General features: G+C 39.4%; 1 protein-coding gene across 2 annotated transcripts in view; it reads left to right on the plus strand.

The window, feature by feature from the left end:
* Window positions 1-21042, plus strand: part of TTN8 (Structural maintenance of chromosomes (SMC) family protein) — a 315922-nt gene that overhangs the window by 82401 nt on the left and 212479 nt on the right. For both annotated transcript variants that reach the window (XM_089436139.1, XM_089436140.1), the window contains exon 3: window positions 4464-4697. In XM_089436139.1, the coding sequence (XP_089292265.1) occupies window positions 4464-4697 (234 nt within the window). The remainder of the gene's footprint in view (window positions 1-4463; window positions 4698-21042) is intronic.

Genomic DNA, 21042 nt, shown 5'->3' on the forward strand with positions numbered 1-21042 from the left:
ACTCCAAAGACTCTCAACTTGAATTATCAATCCGAGGTTCGTACAAACTTAGAGGTGACAATGCTATATGGACAGTAGGTCAAGTTATACTCATGTCACCCTCAGTCATTAGATTAGATCAAGGCAAGCATAGACCACTCCTTCAGCTAATCTACAAAGATAATTTTTGTGGAAAGACAAAATATAAAGGAGTATTAGCCTAATTGCAGAAATGAAAATACCATTCATTAAATGTAGAGACTAAGTGTAATTGCAGGAAAGGGAAAGACTACACTAGTTGCAGAAATAAACCATGCTACTCTATTTGCAAACTAATCAAGCTAATATTCTACTTGCAGAATGGAAATCACTAATCTAGTTGCAAATTGCTTGGAAAGAAGAAATTCAGTCTACAACACATAACTAGCAAATTCAAAAACCAAGTCTAATCTATTTGCATTGGAGAGTTCCCTTCATGTCACTGAGTGTAAGATGGCTTTAACATTAACAACAGAGTCTTTACTCACTGCATAAGAGAACACTCGTTGTGATTCAAATGTGAAAATTTGCTTCCTTATCTATTTGCTGTTTTGTGCTTGCATTGGAGGAAGGACGGGTCTAGAGTGGTCCTTGAGTTTCCCTAATCATGGATTCAAAGCCTGGGGGTCATCATTCAATCTCAAAATGCAAAAATCAAGATCCTAGGGAAAATCTGGTTGAGTTTGAGTAGTGCTACGGGACTGTTACAGGGTGCTACAGGAAACTCTATTTTGCTACAGGATTGCCTTGTTTTACTATAGGATAGGGTCTGAGAGCTTCCTGAGGGCAAGGAAGGTGTTATGAAGGTGTTATGAAGGTGGATGAGGGTGGATGAAGGATGTGTGAGGCCTTTTACCAAGCTTAGCACCCCTCAGAGGCCCATCTTGCACAAAAATTCATGCCTACAGTGTTCTTCATTAACCTTGAAAAGATAATCTCGGTGGCAGGACTTGAGAGCAGTATGAGGTGTCCAAGAGAAGGATGGTGATGTCTAAGTGGGTGTGGATGAGTGTGCCAACACCTGCAAGTCACTGGCAGCCCCTACAGACTAGCAATCAAGAACATACATCTATGAATCAATATTGCAGCAAAATTAATCAAAGTGGAAAGGATGAGTTGAATTTTATTTCTTCAAGATCTATTCTATCCTACAACATGCATCTAATCTATTTGCCAAATCATGATATTAACTTCTAAGGTGCAGAAACCAAACTAATCAATATTGCAGCAAAATTAATCAAAGTGGAAAGGATGAGTTGAATTTGATTTCTTCAAGATCTATTCTATCCTACAACATGCGTCTAATCTATTTGCCAAATCATGATATTAACTTCTAAGGTGCAGAAACCAAGCATGCTAAAGAATTTCAATCCAAAGCCTAGCAATTTCCAAGGAAACATAAACACATATTTTTGGCTTGTTGCTGAAGGCCGACAGTAGTTACATTCTTCAACACACTCTTCCTTTTTCAGCTTCCCAGCTACAAATCAAATTCTTTCTTGAGAGATCAAACTTCTTGGCAAGTGAGTGTCAAATGAGGTCGAACTGCTCCTTTATATAGCTTTTTCAAGGGGTCTAAATTCCCTACTTAAGGCCGACTTGTTCTTTTGGAGATCCCAAGACTTTTTAGACTCAAAAATAATTCTTTTTCCAATTACATTTTGCCCTGAAGGGTCTAATAAACATGATGTCGACTCCTTTGACTCATGACAATAGCTCTTAAAACCTAACAAACCCTAGAATCATGAAGAACATGCTTTTACCTAGAAGACTATCAATAATGAGCATGAAACCCATGCTTTTACAATAATAACTTTTTCTTTTCTTTTCTTGTTTGTTACACATGCTTTTACAATAATAACTTTTTCCTTTCTTTTCTTGTTTGTTACATAGGATACATATCGAAATGAGTACAGCAACAACTATGAAGATCAAAACTAGTTACATTTTTCAACAGGTGGCAGTTTGGTCTTGGTCTTGGCTTGGATATCTCTCATTTTGATCTGATTCTATAAAGATTGTTGGGTTTGCCCCTTGTGGGTTTTGCCCTGCCCACTAGCATAATTTTTGGTTTCTCTTGTCTCATTGTGATCTCTATTTCTTTGAATGATTTAACATGTATAATCGCTTGCTGAAGAAGAAATAAAGAAATAAAAATAAAACATTTAATTTTCACAAGTAATTATCAAGAAGAGAAACTAAGTGTTAGACTACATTGCACTTGGTTTCTCAACGGAAAGATGCCTTAGACAATGTCAAGGATAGGCCTCAGGAAACAGATCCAAGCCTCAGAGGAATCAACAAAAACCCATTTAAAATTAAACATAAAAACTCTGATTTGACTCTCAAGCAATGCTCCAGACATTTGTCCTTGCCAGCGAATAGATCAGAGATGAAAGTTCTTCAAATTCGGCCTTCTCTCACAGATTGGTGTGATAATGATGGGCCTCAAAATCTCAGACAAACAAAAGATATGTGCTTAATTAATTGATGCATTTCATGGAGAAATACGAGCCACATATATATATATATCTATATCTATATATATATATATATATATAGTAATGGAGGGGTATTTTAGAGGGGCTGACATGCCCAATTTTATGGAGCCGACCATACAGATTTGAATTTTTAAATTGGAAATTTTGGAGCCAAAATTAATTACCCATTAAGGCCGAATTAACCTCAAATATTTGAGATATTTTTTTCAATAAAAAACTTGAACATAAGCCGAATTTGATTTGGATATTCCTTGATAAGCCCAACACAATTTTATCAAATTTTCCTTAAGAATAAATGTCATTAATTAGTCAATCTTTAGTAACTCCTTTTGGGGCTTCTTGACCACAGAACGGAGCTCCAACTTTAATGAGGCATATCTCCTTGACTGTGAGGAGTTATGTGGTGTGCCATCTACCATTGGATTTGGCAGGATGAGGGCTATCAAATGAAGATGGTCTTGCTTGCAGAAACACTGAGCTTCTCATCCAAATTCTTCATCAAAAGTGGGGCATCATGACCACGCCGCAGGAACTTCTCATCCTTCCAGGGCTTCTTAACCCGCGGAGCTTCCAATGAATGCTTCCTTAGATGAATATTAAAAGCATTCAAAGCTTGATGTTGGCATCCATGACAACACCATTTAACAGTGTGCACTTTACATGGTATATAGATGAACATGATTTGTATATTTTGTCTCTAATGGTTTGGAATCATGGTTTGAGTTCTTAAAAATAATTTTTCATCAAAAATTGAATCCCACTTTGATCTGTTTCCGGTTTGAGACCCGGTTTGATAGGTGGACTGGTTCAAGACTCAGTTCCGGTTTTTAAAATTATGGGGCAAATTCGTGCACAAATTGTCTTGAAACCTGTGTCAAAATTCTCTCATGACTCACATTCAAAACAGAATTGAAACATGTATCAAGTGCCTGGGAAAAAGCTTCTTTTGGCACTGATCAAACCTAACAGCTAGGTGAATTTAGATTTCACTCTCATACCCTGGTCCACCTTTTACTTATAGCTGTATCTTTAAAACATACTAGGATCGACCTCCTTTCTCTTTTAAAATCATGAATATATTAAGTAGAGCCGACTTCCTCGTAGATCTCTAAAACAAGCTAGGGTCAACCCTAGATTTTGGCATAGAGGCAAAGTGAAATCCTTGTGGTCACTGGTGAGCCCTCGAAACAGTGTCTTGTACCCTCATTTGTTTTCAGCCTGAGTCATTATTGATATGAAACCGGTCCGAATCAATTTGTGTCCGAGTCGAAACCCGAATGGATAGGTGGCTGAGTTGAAGTCTGAGTCCAAGTGTTAAAACTATGGGTGAATTTACAGAAGACTTGGGAAGTGTAGGATAACTTGCTGGGTCTGTAGCAAAAGCCTTGAGTGATATGAATGATATGGAAAAACTCTAAAAGGAAAGCAGTCATGCTGGATGCATTTCTTTTTATTATTGATGCCATGCTACCTTATGCATGTAGTTTGGATTTGATACATTTAAATTTTGAAACTTACTTACAATAAACAATTTGAAGCATATGGAAAATTGCACTTTTGCCTGCTGAACACTCATAATTTCACATATCTTTATTTTCATGTCAATGAAATGGGTACTTCATGGACTAAAAAATGTTACATTTATTTTTGTAAAAAATTGAGATTTTTTTTTTTTTTTCTTTAATTTTAATTTCCAAGTTTTATGGTGAGTTTTACCTGAGCGATGTCATGCTCTTTCTCTTTTTCTTTTCTAATCTGTTCCCAGATGCCTCCTGTGACTTTGGTTCTGGTAATCAGTAATATAGATTTTCAGTCTTTTAGAATTGGAGATTGATGACGTTTTTCTAACATCAACATTTTCGTCTTTTCTTTGTTCAAGATTAACTTACATTTCTGTCATGTTGTGTTGATTGAGTTACCGTGTTTCTTCTTGGCTTCTTGCAGAAATCTTTGAAAACCGAGTATCTTCTGTGGCAAATTTTTAACATTGAGAAAGATATAGAGAGAAATGAAAGAGAGCTGGAAGTGGAGAAAGAAAACCTTGACAATGTGTCAAAATCACTAGAGAACTTTGAACTTCAAATCAAGGATAAGAAAAAAGAGCAGGCTGCATATCTCAAGGAGGTCTTGCTTTATGAAAAAAAGACAGCAAAGAAAAAAAATGAACTTGATAAGAAGGTTAGTCAAAAAAGGGTTTAAGTTCTGTTGTTATTTTCCAATGCTAAATGGAAAATGCATATTTGAAATTGTTGAAATATGTAACTAGGTTCGGTCTTCATAATGTCTTATGTACTCTTGATTTTTGTATTTGATGTAAAAGAGAAAAGAAAATTTATTATTATTATTTTATAGCATGGGTTCATACTCTAGGTCAAATTGTTTTTAGGTCTAGCACCCATTGTGTGCTTCTAAGATTTGTTAGGAGAGTCAAGAAGTCAAAAGAATCATTAACATATGTAATTGACCGTATTGGGCATTTTGTATCATGTAAGAATAATTTATTATGACTCAAAAGAGTCAAATTTCTCCCTCCAAGACCAAGTCAGCCTACAAAGTTGAAGTCAGCCTCATTAGGGCTATTCAAGCCTCACAAGAAGCCTATATATAAAGGAATTCGACCTCATTTGAAGAACTCATCCAAGAAGTCTGATCACAAGGACAAGAAAGAGACTAAAAGGGGTAGCGAAGAAGAAGAGAACTAAAGGAAGAGAGATCAAAGTTTTGAAGTCTGTTTTTGGGCCATATTATCCCACACGTGCGAATGAATTAGGACATCTTTTGTTGCAGCAAGACCAAATTGCTGTCATCTCAATGAGCCGAAGTTTGGTGTCAAGAAGATCAATTTGGAAGCTGAATTACCAAGAAGAACGAAGCAATCCAATTGAGGGATAAAAAAGACATAATTCTGCCCTAAAGCCACTCACATGTGCGAAAACCAGAACTGCAGTAGAGGCCGAAAAGTTGTAGACCTGAAGCAGTAGCCGAAATTCTGAAATAGAGGCCGAAATCTGAAGTTTGAAGCTGTTTGACTAGTGTTGACTTTGTGGGAAGGAAGCTCATCTACAAAGAAGGTTGACTTGGTCTTGGAGGGGTCTTAGTCTCAGGTCTATGGTCTTGGAATTTGTCATTTGAAGTTTCTATAAGAAGAGAAGAATTACTTGTGGGTTTACCTCTCTAGTAGAGGCTTTGGCCCTGGCTAGTAGAGTATATCCTGTGTCCATTTGTGTTATTGATTTTCATAGTTTGTTAGTTGTTTGATGATATGAACTCTATAATAATAAAGAGAAGAAGAAGCTAATCATGAATACTACAAGTTGAAATAAAGAACATCACAAACAATTATCAGAGTAAAGAGAAATCACCCTAATCTAGCTGCCCTTGATTTCTCAACATGGTATCAAAGCTAAGGTAACAAAGAAAGGCAGTTTGAAGATTACTCAACTAAAGAAGGATACATAAGGGCCAAACATAAGAAGAGCATCAAGGGAATCACGCCATCAAGGGGAGCTAATAGGATCAAGGAGATCTAAAGACCCTATCATCTTGAAAGAAGAACTCTTGAAGAAGAAAGGAAGACCTCAAAGACTCCCCCTCCATTGTAAAAGAAGGACTTTACATGTTTAAGGTATTTTAAGAGATCTCCACATTCTACATCATCATCCAAAGGAAGTAAGAAGATGCACTCCATCATTAAAGGAATTAAATAAATCTACCTCACTTGGAAGCAAGGATCACATCTCAAACATCTTTGAAAAAGAACATCTGTCCTTATCTTGAAGAAGAAGCATTGTATTTTTGAAGAAGGAAGACCATCAAGGAAACATCTAATGGAAGACATGTCATCAAGAAGACATCTTCATTTGACAAGTAAGTACTTTATATTTCATCTCTCAATCTACAAGCCAAATGACTACCTTCTGCAAGGAGAACAACAAACTTGTTGGGACATGGAACTACCTTGGGTGGAAGAAGAGAATAGATTTGATCCTCATAGAAAATGAAGTTTATGAATATGTCACGGGTTCAATATCCAAATCTCCACAAAAGCAATCTCAAGCACTATCAAAGTTTATGAAAGAAGAAGTAAGGGCTCAAATAATCCTCATCGAATCGATCAAGGATTCTCTTGTTCTCTATGTAGAAAAGTTGAAGACATCGAAAGAAATATATGACAAGTTGGTGGGATTGTTCTATGAAAGCACAATAGGAGAAATAATATCTTTGAGAACCGAACTATACAAGATGAAAGTATCAAAGGAAGAAGTAGTAGCTTCATATCTCATGAAGGTATCTCAAATAAGAGATCAACTACAAGAGCTAGGAGATACAATGTCAAATCCCGAAATGACCACTCTTGTACTCAATGCACTACCAGATGAATGGGGCAATTTTGTATCAAGCATCTATGGAAAGAAGGAAACTACTCCATTCAATGATCCATGGTCATTATATAAGATTGAAGAAACCAGGTTAAAGGCAAAGAATGATGTTGGACCAAATGAGCAAACAAAAACATATGCAACCATGACAAGGAGGAAAGGGAAGTTTGGAAAGTTTGAGCCTCGGAAATGATTTCAAAAGAAAATTGACATGTCTAAAATTTAGTGCTTTGAATTTAATGAATATGGGAACTTCAAAAGGAATTGTCCTAAACTCAAGAAGGGCACCAAGAAAAGAAAAGAAAAGAAAGGAGTGAAGCCCATGTGACTGAAGAAGTAGATGAACCAGAAGAAAAGAAGTCAAAGAAAGGAGAAGTGAAAGAACTTTACTATTAAAAGATCTCTCACATTTAGTTTATTTCCAAGTAAATAGAAGTTGGCAAGTAATAATAGGAAGCATTACAGTCATGATAAGATGTATAGCAATATTGAGATGGTATCATACTAGAAAGAATAATCGAAGAAGCAATTTGTATGGTTAGAGCAAGTCATCTAGCAAGATAGAAAAGAAGACCATCACACCTCATCATCATTAGAAAGAAGCACTCGCAGAATGAGGATCATTAAGATCCTCCATTGGAATCCTTATTAAAAGGTTCACCTCTACTTGGAAGAAGAAAGTATCACATAAATAGTCTACAGTCCACCTTGTGTGGGATCTACAGTTTACAAGGATGAAGGTATGGTGACAAAGAAGTGCAACATGTCAAGTTGGTTGAAGCATCTTGAAGCAAGGAAAGGAAGCTGTTGGAAGAAGTCTAGATGATCACATGAAAGATAAAGTATGCACATGTTTGGTAACTATTAATAATTAGATGAAGTCATATCATCCCATAGTTGCAGATAGGATGGTTGAAAGGCTCTATCTCATGAGCATAATTGAAAAAAAAAGGAAACTCTTCCTTCTGAATGGTACATGAAGGTATACGATTCAATATGCCTTGAATTCTTCTACATGATGACAAGATGAAATCAACATTACATGACCTCATGAAAAACATGAAGTGGTTGGCAAACATTGTTCCTATGATGAAGTAACTATGTATTGAGATCCCGAAGAAGCAGTATATGAAGATGCTGGAAGAAGAATTCGAAAAGTTGTACCTATAGCCACTTGAAATGAAATGAGTAATCAACATCTGATAACGATTAGAAGGATTAGCTATGACATACATGTAAAAGGTATGAAGACCTTGATAAGTATGAAAGAAGAAGAAGAACCTTGGTAATGAATGCCTTGGAAATGAATTCACACAATGTGCAGGATGTTGTTGTTGCTGAAGCAAATATTATAATGAAAAGGCCATCATGAAGAGGTAATTGTATTTTTGATATTTATTTTTTGATTTTTGAAAGCAAGCATCTGGTTAGATTGGAACAGGGCTACCGACAGAAGGTTGTAGAAATTCACCTACAACTAGTACACATAAAATTGGATGGATGATTTTGATAAAGAACATGACTTGGAAGAGGTAGCAGTACGAAGGATAACCAAATGATGACAAAGGAAGGTCACTTTCCGATGAAAAGAAGATGACATGACTAGCATACCTAGTTCCACACTATGAAATGAAAAAGGGAAAGTGATGTAGAAGATGGCCGAAGCCCTACGAAGAAGTTATGGAAGAAGATGGCTCCATGATGAAGAAGTTGAAGTTCATCCATGACATGATGATGCAAAAAGGAGGATCCCTACAAGCAACTGATAGTACCATGATCTCCACCAAAGAACAGATAGCTGCTGTTGGAAACAAGTCCCTAGTTAAGAGGGAACTTGGGTATATTCCTTTTATAGGAATGAGTAGATCCTCCCTAGTTGAGAGGGAGAGATAGACACATCATTCTTGTCTTCACATCATGAAGAAAGAATGGAGGATTGGGTAAGCATTTGACACTGATATCGATACTTTTTGAGGATGAGGTAGGGCATCCAATAGGTAAGAGTAGTTGAAGAGGAAATTCCTTGAGGATGTGCAAATTCAAGACAAGAATGGTCCTAAAAGGACATACCGTGTGAACATCTGGATGGAGTATGTGCCTTGAGAGACAATGATGAAGGTGTCTATAAATCATTGTCTCACCAACATTATGCTCTTATCTAAGGGAGAGATAGAGCTGTTAGTCAAGGCCTTGCTATATGACAATGCTGGTTGATATGATGAGACGCACTGATATGATCTGAAAAGATAGCTTACCAGATGATTGACCAATCCAAATCTTCTTATGAGAATTCTTCAGTATGAGAATGTCCATGTACTTTCTATGTATTATGAATACCTCCCTAGTTAAGAGGGTTTGTTGAAATATGTAACTTGGTTCAGTTTCATACTCTAGGTCAAATTGTTTTTAGGTCTAGCACCCATTGTGTGCTTCTAAGATTTGTTAGGGGAGTTAAGAAGTCAAAAGAATCATTATCATATGTAATTGACCCTATTGGGCATTTTGTATCTTGTAAGAAGAATTTATTACGAGTCAAAAGAGTCAAAAGTCTCTTTCCAAGACTGTCAAACGCATACATGGTAGACACAGAATATGAATGATAAACATTAGATTGCTTTTATTATTCACAATGATACATATATAGGAGTGACCCTTGGTTTCATATTCCAAGTGGTCCCTTGGACCCCCTTTGGCTGTTCAACTTCCACACCAACCCTTAGAGGATTAGGTGTCCAACAAAGACCAAGTCGGCCTCATTTGGGCTGTTCCAGCCTCACAAGAAGCCTATATATAAAGGAACTAAACCTCGTTTGAAGAATTCATCTAGGAAGTTCGATCACAAGGACAAAAAAGAGACTAAAAGGGTTAGTGAAGAAGAAGAGAACTAAAGGAAGAGAGATTGAAGTTTTGAAGTCTGTTTTTGGGCCATATTATCCCACTCGTGCGTAGGAAATAGGGCATATTTTGTTGCAGCAAGACCGAATTGCAGTCACCTCAAGGAGCCGAAGTTTGGTGTCAAGAAGATCAATTTTGGAAGCTGAATTACCAAGAAGAAAGAAACAATCCAAGCTAGGGACCAAAAGGACATAATTCTGCCCTAAATCCACTCACACGTGCAAAAACTAGAACTGCAGTAGAGGCCGAAAAGTTGCAGACCTGAAGCAGTAGCCGAAGTTCTGAAATAGAGGCTGAAATCTGAAGTTTGAAGTTGTTTGACTAGTGTGGGCTTTGTGGGAAGGAAGCTAATCTACAAAAAAGGCTGACTTTGGTCTTGGAGGGGTCTTAGTCTTGCGTCTAAGGTCTTGGAATTCATCATTTGAAGTTTCTATAAGAAGAAAATAATTACTTGTGGGTTTTCCTCTCTAGGAGAGGTTTTGGCCTTGGCTAGCAGCCTATATCTTGTGTCCATTTGTGTTATTGATCTTCATAGTTTGGTAGCTGTTTGATTATAAGAACTCTATAATAATCAAGACAAGAAGAAGCTAATTATAAATACTACAAGTTGAAGTAAAGAACATCACAAGCAGTTATCAAAGTAAAGAGAAATCACCCTAATCTAGCTGCCCTTGATTTTTCAACAGAAACATTATAAAATACTATGTAGCTCTGTTACTTCCCAGACCTGCACTGAATAATTTTCAAAGTCTCAAAACCTAGTGCAACACTATAGGCACTTAGGAGTATTGGCCATTGTCACCACAGCAGCTGTTCCCCTCACTTTAAGCTGGCTCTTCTGTGGCACACTGGGGGAATCCTTAGGAAATATGTAAGATAAGCTTTAGAAATAGACAAGATGGTGGACAAAGCCAGTGCCTATCAATTGGGTGATGCAGTCAAGATTACACTCAATGTGCCATAATTAGTCCAGAACAGATATTGTAGGTTATACAAAAACTGAGCCTTTGTACAAGATGCACCGTCACAACCATGAATTACAGCCAAAATAATGTGCAATCATTACAGTATGAAGGAACAACTATAACATGAAGTAGACAAGGTAGGACAGCCTTCTATTGAATGAACAGCCCAACAGTACATCATATCTGAAATTCTGATTGCATCACAAGATTAGAAGGGCCATAATGCGCCACATCCAATCTGAAATTACAGCAGAAAATCACTCAAAATTCAAAGTTAGATGGAGGGTCGGCAAGGGTTACAACCTCACACACTAATCCCTTCTTATTGGAGTACAAGTACCCTTCTACAAAGGCTATTGCAGCAGCAAAACAATGGTAATCCTTGCATTAATCCATTTCATCGATTGATAGGAGAAGAGAGAGATGGAAAACCTCACATATGAACTTAACCCTTGGCTTCTTCCTCCCAGTGATCTTCAACTAAGCTTGGAGGGGATTTACCATTAATTCTACCATACCATAGCAAAAGAGAACTCTCTTTCTGTCATAGAGATCTTCCTCAACCACTTCACAATAAAAAGTGCTTAAGTTTCGTCTAGATCCACAATGTGCTCCAAGTAATAACAATAAAATGCAATGGAAAAGAATGTTTTAAATTCTTTTACAATGTCATGTATTTTGAATTGGTCTCTTTTGCCATTCGTCATCTCTAAAATAGCAATGCTCTCTTTGAGAGTAATTCATCCTCAAAATATGCTTTAGTAACTTCATTAGACCTCATCAATGCCTGCTGCTCCTCTATCAGTGTGCAACCTCTATATTAAATATGAAACAATAAGTGAACTTTTCATGGATCCCCTAAAGTGAGGCACTTTTAGTTTTAATCTATTTGCAATTTGATGATAATATATCATTTAAATCCCTTGGAAACCTTCTTTTAGTGGAGTTCTATTCTTCAAGGTAGTCCTCTCGATATATGTGCACTCAAGTACCTACCGAGCTTTCTTATTGAAGAGTGTTCCTCTTGTTAATAATAGCAGTCAGAACCTAGGAAGCAGTTAATCTATATCATTTACATGCTGAAAAAATACACAAAGGCGGCAGTATGACCTCACCAAATTAGTGCCCTTGTTGAAAATAGATCAAGAGGCATCACTCGTGTGAACTATGAAATCATCCCAAAAAATAAATTCGAATGTCCTCAAAATCTGCACCTTTGTCTCTTGTTTGCTAGCCTGAGTTTAAGCACAGAAAGATAATGGTGATATCATGTATGAAGTTTGAACAGGGCATGAAGACATGATATAAATCAAAAAGATAAGATCAGTGTTTGTACACTGCCATCTTCCACGTACAATCAGCTGAATTCAATCCGAGTACATGATGTTGTCAATCTTTAAAGTACTGATATGCATAAGGCATAATGCTGGTATACCACAAAGATGGCACCAGTCCAAGTCTGGAAAGTGAGCACATATGTCTTTATCAACCTGCCAAGTTTTTCTTTATGTTGAGCACTTCCTACTGATATTGTAGCTCCATAAGGAACACAATAAAACTCTGAAACTAGTTGACATCTCTTATTCAGACCATGTTTAATCACCATAAAAATGTGATTTATCATGCCCAACCAGTAATGCCTATCTAGCAGAATATCTGACCCTCTAATCGACATCTATGTCACCAGATTCACAGGGTATTGATGCGGGATTCGTGGATCCCTGTTTCGGATATGGATATGGATCCACCTAGACCCATGTAGGATCTGCTATGTAAGTGGATCCTTGAAACCCGGAAACAGATCCCATGCTACTGAAATGGGTGCTGTGTCAACTAGCTCTCGCACACTGAATCTCAAGCAAATAACATTAGAGATTTTGGTTTTTTATTTTTATTTTTTTTAAACGATATTTGCCACCTATTTGAAACCCTAAGAAGTAAATATTCTATCTAGAACTAATCTGTCGGCAGCATAGTTGTACAAGTTATTAAATACCTATAGGTTGTATAGCAGATGATAATGCTACTAAGAAAGGTTTGACACATTGTAATATTCCTAATGGAAATATTAAGTGATAACAATAGTGAAATCATAAACATGCAATAAAAATTGTACAGACATGCAGAAATACCGGATACCAGAAATAACACCCAAAACGCTAAGCCTTTTTATTAAATTAATCAGATGGAGTACAATGAGTAGGAACAAAAGAACTTGGGCTTGCTACAACAAGCAAGGCAAGATTCCAAGTGAATATGATGGTACCCAAATGCTGGAAATGACTCTACTACCAAATTTGCGTCCACCTAGAAAACTGTTGTTGCCGCTGGAAAGGAACTGTTGATTTAGCCCTCCAAACTGCTCCAATTTTTTTGAGAAATTAGCCACAGGCACTACTCCACCAGCTCAACAAAACCCAAAAATATCTCGCGAACCCAAGTGGTGGAAATGGTCCCCGAAATAACTATGTCCTCCAATAATTTCTGCTGCTGACTGCTGAATGCAATTGGGAATTCTGCGCTTAGGAGTGCTCAAAAAGTTCTGCAAAATTAATCCTAGCCTCCTCTCATAAAACCCACAAAAACTTAGAAAGGGTTTGGGTTGAGTCCAATGTGCCCTGGTGACCCCAATTTGTGTGTGGACCTCTAACTGGCTAGCAAAATTGGCTGTAGATGAAATCTGCTACAAAACACTCCAAATCTCTCTTATAAAATCTCCTTCCTAAATTTTCCCTTATTCCCCCGTAGCCACACCATAGATTCTCCTTGTCCAAGTGATTGCGTAACAATGTCCAGTGAGCCCTTGCGCAGGCCAAGAATTGGAGCAACTCAGCTCTCCCAAATTCCTCACCAACAGACCCACAAATTGACAAGAAACTACAACCCTCTTTGTGGGAGGATTCTATGCTAATTGGTTGGCCCAAATTCCCGTTTTTGCTGGCCCTCCCAAGGGCCACAATTTCTCTTCTGCGTCTAAGGGAAACTTGCTCCAGTTGAAGGAAATGACTATAAATGTGCCAAATGGAAACTCTGAACTGAGCTCCCCAATTGCCTCACTAGGGAGACACACAAAGTTCTCCGAAATGAGGGTGGAATTCCTGCTCGGGAATTCCTTGTGCTAAACAACATGGTTGTCTTGGCTAAGCAACTCAAGAGAACTAATGTTAAATTGTCAAATTATCAAAAGTACCAAATGGAGACCTCCAAGCTCTATTTATAATTGTTGGCTCTCTCTCCCTTGGTGGTCCCCACCTTCCACTAATTTGCACTCCTTCCTTTCTCTCTCTCTTCTCACTAGTGCGAATTGCCCCATTGGGTCAAAGTGCCTTCTCTTGTGGCCCCCACATTCCACTAGAGCTATAATTTTCTATTTCTCCTATCCCATATGCCAAAAATGCCCCCAATGCCCAAATTCCAAAATTGGGATATGCTTAGCACCTCCCCAATAAACTCCATTAATCCCCTCAAATAACAAATCAAAATTGGGGATATTACACACATCAAATTGTTAATTTTCAAGTTTTGATAATTCTAACAAGAAAGCTTTAAGACAATGCATAGATAATAATATAGTATACAAAGGATGGCTGTGTCGTTAATAATTTAATTAGATCAATCCCATCCAACTCTAGGTGAAGAGTCCTCTTAGAACAATATGATACATAGACTATAGCATGTTCTCAAACAATGTACAATATTCATTTACCACTGTAACTAGATGGGAATTTTTAGATTTTAAGCCAAATGTCAAGGAAGATGACAAGTTGATTAAGATGTAGAGTTGAAATATTCAATTGATGAGCATATAGAGCCATTTTTTGACATGTGGTTAGAGCTACCGTACATCATCCTATCAATAGAGTGATCATTGATGAGACAGTCAATTATGTCTCAACAATTATCCTTTTTGTATAAAGCATGGTGCATCATGATTTCAATCTTCAAATTTATGAATTATCTTATGATTTCAGTTCTAGTGTTGTCATCCATGAATGGTTTTGATTTTTAACTTTGAATATGTTTAAAATTGAAAAAAATATTAGTGTATTCAGTATATGTGGCATTTCCCCGCCGTATCCGAATCTTGGATTTTCAAAAATCTGGTGTAACCGTCTCTGTTTCTTGGTAACTTAGATTGACATCAAATTAATGCTGATAATAGTGCTCCAGATATACTAATTAGTTTGAAGAAAATTAATCTAACCATGCCCAAAAGAACTCCAAACATGAGTGCCTTTCTAGCAACTGAGAATACATGGCTTGGATCACAAAGAGATTCTATAAGTATGGGTATCTGTGTCATCTCTTCGTTAAGTAGATGAAATGTTGAATGTAGTGCATAAGTGAAACTAGGAGGAAAATATCTCAAGATGGAAGCATTGGGCACCAAGTCTTGCAAGGATGATGTACTTTTGATTATGTGTTGAAGGAGAATGATCTTCGCTCGCTCAAATGAAGTGCAATTAATCTCTAGTAAACAAGGCCCCCACACCTCTCAACCATAAAGAACTATGGGCCACATAAGGGAATCCATAAGAGACATCTTGGATGGAATGTCTATAAAATTGTGCCGAGAATAACGTCTCTCAGGAGAAGCTAAAGATCCATAGCCTTTGTTTACACAAGGTTGAGGAGCATGTCGAAGACTAAAGGGAGGCCCTGAGAATTGTACCCCCAAATAAGTATAAATGTTGATGATTTGAATCTCCTCTCCATTGAAAAGGAAATGATGGTCTACTAGAATTATTTTTAAATCTTTGAAGATGATCGCCTTGTTTTTAGCCAGGTTGGCTGTCAACTACTAAAAATCACGAAAATGTGCCAAAACATTTAATTGTCTCTATAGTCCCCTCAAAGGTGGGACCAAGAGTACCACATCGTTAGCGAAGAACAAGATAGAAATCAAGACTCGGTGGAGGTGATACCCATCACTGTCTTTGATATGATCATGTAAGAAGGACTCAAGCTCATTTGTGTAGATACCATAAAGGGTGGTGGACAAAAAGGGCATTCCTGTTTGACCCAAATGGCACTCTTGATAAAGTTGGTTATCCCATGTGCAGAGCAAAGGTGATTGAGAATCGATTTGTACAGGCACATAATGGCAATTAAGAGTGTCTAGCAAATACCAATGCCTCTAATTCTTTAGAACAAGGCCTCATGGGGAATAGATTTGAAAGCTTTCTGAAAGTCTACAAAGCAATAATAGAATTTCGAAGAGTGGTGTTGTGCCTCTTCAACGATAGCCCGAAGTGCAAGGATTTGATCAGTGCTCTGATGTGGCGATATAAAATCTACTTGTCCCGTAACTTTAAGAAGTCTCCTCTCAAGCTCTCTAGAGAGCTTCATATGAAGGATTGTAGCATAAATATTGTAGAAGGTGTTGTTCACCATGATTGTTCTATAGTTTTTTGGATCTGCAGTGGAACTTGATTTATGAATTAGGTGAATAGTGTGGTGTGACCATGCTTGTTGAAAACCTATACAAACAACATGGTTAAGCTAGTCGGCCAAGCAATAATCCAAGGCATGATGACCATGCTTAGAAAACTTTACTTGGAATATTTCCTCATTTGCCACTTTGCTAGAATTCATATCCCAAACGACCTCTTGGATATCTTGATAAGAGAATAAATAGCAAGAAAACAGGTGAGAGGTGACTTGAATTGAGGCTTTTCTCGGTACATCATATAGAGTGGAGGTATGGGATGAAGCAAGAGGGGGGAATGGTGGGGAAAGATGGTGCGCTAGAAGTATTTAGTGTTATGGAGAAGGGGAGCATGTAATTCACGTTTCCTTTGTTGAAGTTTCTAACTTTACTTAGTTTAGTAACCCTTCGTGCACTTTTTCTGATTTATTCCTACCTACTTGTTATTATTCTTTAACAAGTTATTTACAAAGTAAATACTGAAAATAAACACCAGTGCATGCTCAACATATTACAGATTAGCAACTAAAAGAAGTAAGAACAAATACACCACATGGCACCATTATTTTTGGATCAATGTCCCTGGAAAAACCCAATGCGGGAAAACCGGTGTAGCTATGTGAGGGTTTTCTTATTAAGCAATATCAGAGTACAATTTCGGTGACAAAATTGGCCTACGCAACAGAGAATTTCCTTAGTAGCTATACCTCATAGTTTGAGAGAAATCTCCTGGCTGAAACCTCGGAAAATCCTTCTGACAGTTCCTCAGCACAAAACTGCTATGCTACACCAGCTTCTGCCCAATCTGGATTGCGTCAACCTCTCCTAGCCTAGCGTTGGCCTTGTGTTAGCCTTCCTTGGCCTGCGTCAGCCCCAGCAAGCCCCCTTTGTGTCAGCTACACTGGCCCCTCTGGTGTTTTGCGCTGCACTTGGTTGCCTTTGCGTGGCCCTGCGTGAGCCCTTGCTGGCTCTGCGTCACCCTCCTAGGCTGCTACGTTGCTCTCCCAGCACAATCTCTGCCTTCTCTGTTTCTCTGTACTCAATGCCCCTCAGCTGCTCTCCCGACCACTGATTCTATCTCTTAGCAAACCCCGCTCTAGAGAATAGAATGACTGATCATCTGGTGTGCTCTCCAAGTGACCCTCAAGCCTCCTCTTATACTTTTCCTGTTGACATCTCAACGGCTGAGATTGAGTCCCTAATCAATGACTAATATTAGATCTGGCTTGATCCATGTCTTTTGGACCACTCTAACACAGATTCATATAAATACACATTAATATTTTATTTTCCCTAAGTTTAGACTTAGGGACTTTATTAAAAATATTAATTATTTTAATATCTCCTGATCTGTTTAGAATCTGCCCAAACCCTTTCTGGGTATTGGAGATCTCAGGTGCCCTAACCTCTCCACCAAATTTTGTGGCTAGAAGACATTCGATGCTACCCCAAATCAACACTCCCTCTTAGCGAGGACTGTGCTTTAGTAATACTCCTCACTGAGTATTACTCTGATCCTGCCCAACATCCTCTGCACTACTGCATCCTGTACTGCTGCCCATGGTTCTGCCACTGCCACTACAACATCCTGTACTGCTGCCCATGGTTCTGCCACTGCCACTGCTGCACTGTACGACAGCTCCCTCTGCATCCGTGTTGTTGCTAGTCCTTCCTCACAACACTGCATCTGCACTGCACCTCCTCTCATCATGTTGCATCGTGCTGCCCACTGCTGCACTGCAACTCAATTACTGAGAAGGAAGTAATTGATCTCCCAACTGACCTCCCTGTTGGGCTAGAAACACCCACTAATGCTGAAGCTCCCTCTGCCGCTGACAAGTGCTCCCTCTCTCTGACCTCTGCGCTGCTGCAACAACTCCCCACATCTTGCACCGTTGCACACCTCTTTGTGCCTTCCTGCACTGGTGCAACACTCATGTGCATCTCACACTGCTGCAACCTGCTAGCTCTGTGCTGTCTTGGGACTCCAGCACTATAGATCTCTCTGCCGCTCCATCTCTACCCACTCAGCCTGTCCTGCTACTCCTCGTCGGGGCTACCGTAGCAAGGTCTAATCCAAGAGGCTAGGTACCTCAAGGATCCTGCCCCTCATCACTTGTAGTCCGCCTGACTACAGCTCGATGTCTCCCCACTTCCGCTCAAGTGGTGTGTGTGCATTCATGGCACAGTCGTCGTCTATCAAAACTTTCTTCTCTGCCCATGCTGGCGCTGCCTTAGTCTCGGAAGACTCTCCCTTACTCTTCTTCCTTGGGCACTGGGTCACATAATGACCCGTCTCCCCACAGTGGAAGCACTTGATCTTGGAGAGATCTTTCTTCTTCCGCTTCTCCTCCTTTCCCTTAGATGCTAGGGCCACATCCTCCTCCTCCTGCTTGACCTTGATCCCTTTGCTGCTGCTACCTGTCTTTGACTGCCATCTAATCTCTTTTAGGCGAAGAGCTGCCCACATCTCGTCCTAAGGTAGGAGAGTCCCTCTGCCCAGGATTCTCTTGATGAACACTTCCCACTCTTCTGAGATAGCATTTAGGGCTGTCCTCACCATAAGCTCCTGATCCGGTGTCGCTCCTATAGCAGTCAACTGATCTCGGATCTCATTTAGTCCTCCGAGGAAGGAGTCAATCATTTGACCCTTCTTCATTTGATACGACCTCATCTAGTTCACGAGCAACATTCTTCTCTGCATAGAAGTATGCTGGTACAGGTTCTTGAGAGCCTCCCACATCTCAACTCTCGTTTCCTTCTCGGCTATATGTGGTACCACATGATCCTTGACCCCGTCAAGGATAATGCACTTGGCCCTCGCCATCGCCTCTTCGTACTTGTCGTTATCATTGGGGTTGACTGGGATAGCTATAACCTTCAAGGCGAAGTTCTTGACACGATTCTTGTCAAGCACTGATAAGATTCTGGCCTTCCAAACTGCGAAGTTCGATGCTCCGTCTAGTCTATCTTGGTCTCTTACCCTGTGTAGTGCCATGACGCTCCTCTACTTCCCTCCTGGAAGTTCTCTGTTCGACTCCTTTGAGTCTCTACTTCTTGTCTCGAAGTTCTCTTGTGGACTCCCTCTGAGTCCTGATTTCCCTCTTGGAAATCCTTCTGCCGCTTATCGAGATGCCCCCCACTTTGATCGTCTTGTGCAACTGCACTGCTGATCTGGGTTCCTCGGCTAGAAACCCTTGGTAACAACTCCTCTGGCCCTGCTTTGTCAGGTACTGTTCTGACTACAATACCTCACCAGCTCCACTCTGCAATATTTTTGCAGCCTTCTAGATTCCAGCAACTGCCTCTCTATGAACTGCGTCAGCCCCTCTCTGCCTCACTCTGGTTCTGTGTCACCCTAGATGGGTCTGCGTCAGCCCTTTGTGTTAGAATCGTTGGCCTCTCTGAGGCTTTGCACAGCTCCCGACTTTTTCTGCGTGGCTCTGGCTGGCTTTGTGTCACACTTCTTGGCTTTTCTGCTGCTAGAAACAACTTTTGTCACCTCGGGACAACTGTTTTCTGCTGCTATTGCTCCGCTCGGCTGATGTCTTTTAGTCCTCCTTTGATCTGCAATCACGCTCTAATACCATGTTGAAGTTTCTAACTTTATTTAGTTTAGAAACCCTTCATGCACTTTTTCTGATTTATTCCTACCTACTTGTTATTATTCTTTAACAAGTTATTTACAAAGTAAATGCTGAAAATAAACTCCAGTGCATGCTCAACATATTACAGATCAGCAACTAAAAGAAACAATAACAAACACACGACATGACACCATTATTTTTGGACCAATGTCCCCGGAAAAACCCAATGCGGGAAAACCGGTGCAACTATCTGAGGGTTTTCTTATTAAGCAATATCGGAGTACAATCTGGGTGCCGAAACTGGCCTACCCAACAAAGAATTTCCTTAGTAGCTATACCTCACAGTTTGAGAGAAATCTCCTGGCTGAAACCCCGGAAAATCCTTCCGGCAGTTCCTCAGCACAAAATTGCTTTGCAACCCCAGCGTCTGCCCAATCTGGACTGCGTCAGCCTCTCTTAGCCCAGCGTTGGCCCTGCGTCAGCTCTGGGAGCCTTTGCATTAGCCCCGGGAGGCCCTGCGTCAGCTCTGGGAGCCTCTGCGTTAGCTACGCTGGCCCCTTTGGTGCTCTGCGCAGCACTTGGCTGTCTCTGCGTGGTCCTGCGTGAGCCCTTGCTGGCTTTGCGTCACCCCCTTAGGCTGCTGTGCTGCTCTCCTGGCACTATCTCTGCCTTCTCTGTTCTCAATGCCCCTCAGTTGCTCTCCCGACACTGATTCTATCTCTCTTACAAACCTCGCTCTAGAGAATAGAATAGCTGATCATCTGGTGTGCTCTTCAAGTGACCCTCAAGCCTCCTCTTATACTTTTCCTGTTGACATGTCAACGACCGAGATTAAGTCCCTAATCAACGACTAAGATTAGATCTGGCTTGATCCATGTCTTTTGGACCACTCTAACACATATTCATATTAATACACATTAATATTTTATTTTCCCTAAGTTTAAACTTAGGGACTTCATTAAAAATATTAATTATTTTAATATCTCCTGATCTGTTTAGAATCTGCCCAAACCCTTTCTGGGTATTGGAGATCTCATGTGCCACAACCTCTCCACCAAATTTCTTGGCTAGAGCACATCCGATGCTACCCCAAATCAACATCCTCCATGATATGGAAAGACATTTCTTGTGGTAGAGGAGGCATTGGTAGTAAGATTTAAAGCTAGGACAATAACAATGATCATAGGAGAAAGCATGTCTAAGTTGGGTATGGAGAGCTTTGTATTCTATGTTATACCATTAGTTCATGGAGCATGATGTAGTTATTCG

This window comes from Pinus tabuliformis, chromosome 5_2 (assembly GCF_031772625.1).
Source record: "Pinus tabuliformis cultivar Carrire ecotype Pingquan chromosome 5_2, CPIR1, whole genome shotgun sequence".
Classification (NCBI taxonomy): Eukaryota; Viridiplantae; Streptophyta; class Pinopsida; order Pinales; family Pinaceae; genus Pinus; species Pinus tabuliformis.